The 1,334-nt window shown below is 44.2% G+C and overlaps 1 protein-coding gene across 1 annotated transcript in view; it reads left to right on the top strand.

The window, feature by feature from the left end:
* LOC101855385 (cysteine-rich motor neuron 1 protein) overlaps positions 1 to 1,334 on the top strand; it is a gene marked incomplete in the record, with an annotated part of 138,411 nt that overhangs the window by 102,329 nt on the left and 34,748 nt on the right. The window contains 1 exon segment of the mRNA XM_035969385.1: positions 197 to 811. Coding sequence (XP_035825278.1) covers positions 197 to 811 — 615 coding nt within the window.

Raw genomic sequence — 1,334 nt, forward strand, 5'->3', positions numbered from 1 at the left:
TCTCTCTCTCTCTCTCTCTCGTCTTGTCTGTCTGTCTCCCCCGAAAGGACTCATGGGTATCGTTTGCCTACATTTCATAGAAGGCTTCCTCTTCTTCTCCAGAACGACACAAGTTCTGATTTATTTATCAACTTCTTCATTACGCCACAATAATAAAATGATAATCATGGATTTTTTTCTTTTGTGTTTCTTGCAGAAATCAAGGAGATTGCGTGCAACGACACAGACTGCCCAGCAGTCTACGAGCAACATCTCTGTCCATCAGACTCTTATCTCGTCATCACCGATCTCCGGAACCGCGACTTCGAAGACGCCGCTCAACTCTTTGACCTCGTTTACGACGACGACGACGACGACAACAACAGCAACGGCGATGTCCACGGCAGCGACAACAACAACAATAAAAATCGGGACTTTTACGATAATAATGACAGCGTCGCCCCAAGAGACAGCGAAAAGGATAACAGCAGGAAGTCGAGGGATTACTTAGAGAACGACAGTCTTTTGCTTCTCAACAGTAAAGACAACAGCAATACTGCTGCTGCTGCTGATGCTGCGGCTACTACTGTTGCTGCTGGCACTTCCGCCGACATTGTTGACGACAACTACAGCGACGAGGAAGCGGATGATAACGTCGATAATGACGACGAGCTTGAGTTGTTGGACGCTGAGCCGACGTCGTATTGCGTGTGTAACGTCAGCAAGTGCGAGGTGCCCACCTGTGCCGCCGGATACACGAGACAGTTGGTCAAGAACGGCACGAGGATGCCTGGCTCGTGTTGTGACGTATACCAGTGCTGGAAACCCATGGGTACGTTGTGTGTTTTTTTTAAAGTTTTAGTATAGTAGAGGTTTTACGATGCTCGCAACTGCATAAGGTTATAATATGAGCGCCAGAAGATTAGAGGTGTTACACAAGAGAGTAACAAACATAAAAAAGAAGAAGGGGAGATAAGGACGATATATGTTTCATAGGAAAGAAGAAGCAAACTACACCAAGGCACCCTCCAACCACCCACCATCGTGTGTTTATTGTTGTCTGCGTTTGTGGGTGGCTGGCGGATGTTGTGGTGTGGTTTGCTTATCTTCTTTCCAATCAAACGTCTTTCGCATTTATCCCTCCTTCTTTTCTTTATAATATGTTACTCTTTAGTAATACCTCGAATCTTCGGCACTTGTATAACCTATTTGTTTCTTTCGGATAAGGGACAAAAATACGTGTTTTCTGTTTTGCCTTGCTGTCGGCATCTTTTCGTGTTTTGTCTAAAGCGTTGTTTTGTTATCTTTGTATTTAGTTTGGTTATTTGGTTGTTTAATAGATATATTTATTTTTT

The sequence above is a fragment of the Aplysia californica genome, unplaced genomic scaffold, assembly GCF_000002075.1.
Source record: "Aplysia californica isolate F4 #8 unplaced genomic scaffold, AplCal3.0 scaffold00007, whole genome shotgun sequence".
NCBI classification, from domain to species: Eukaryota; Metazoa; Mollusca; class Gastropoda; order Aplysiida; family Aplysiidae; genus Aplysia; species Aplysia californica.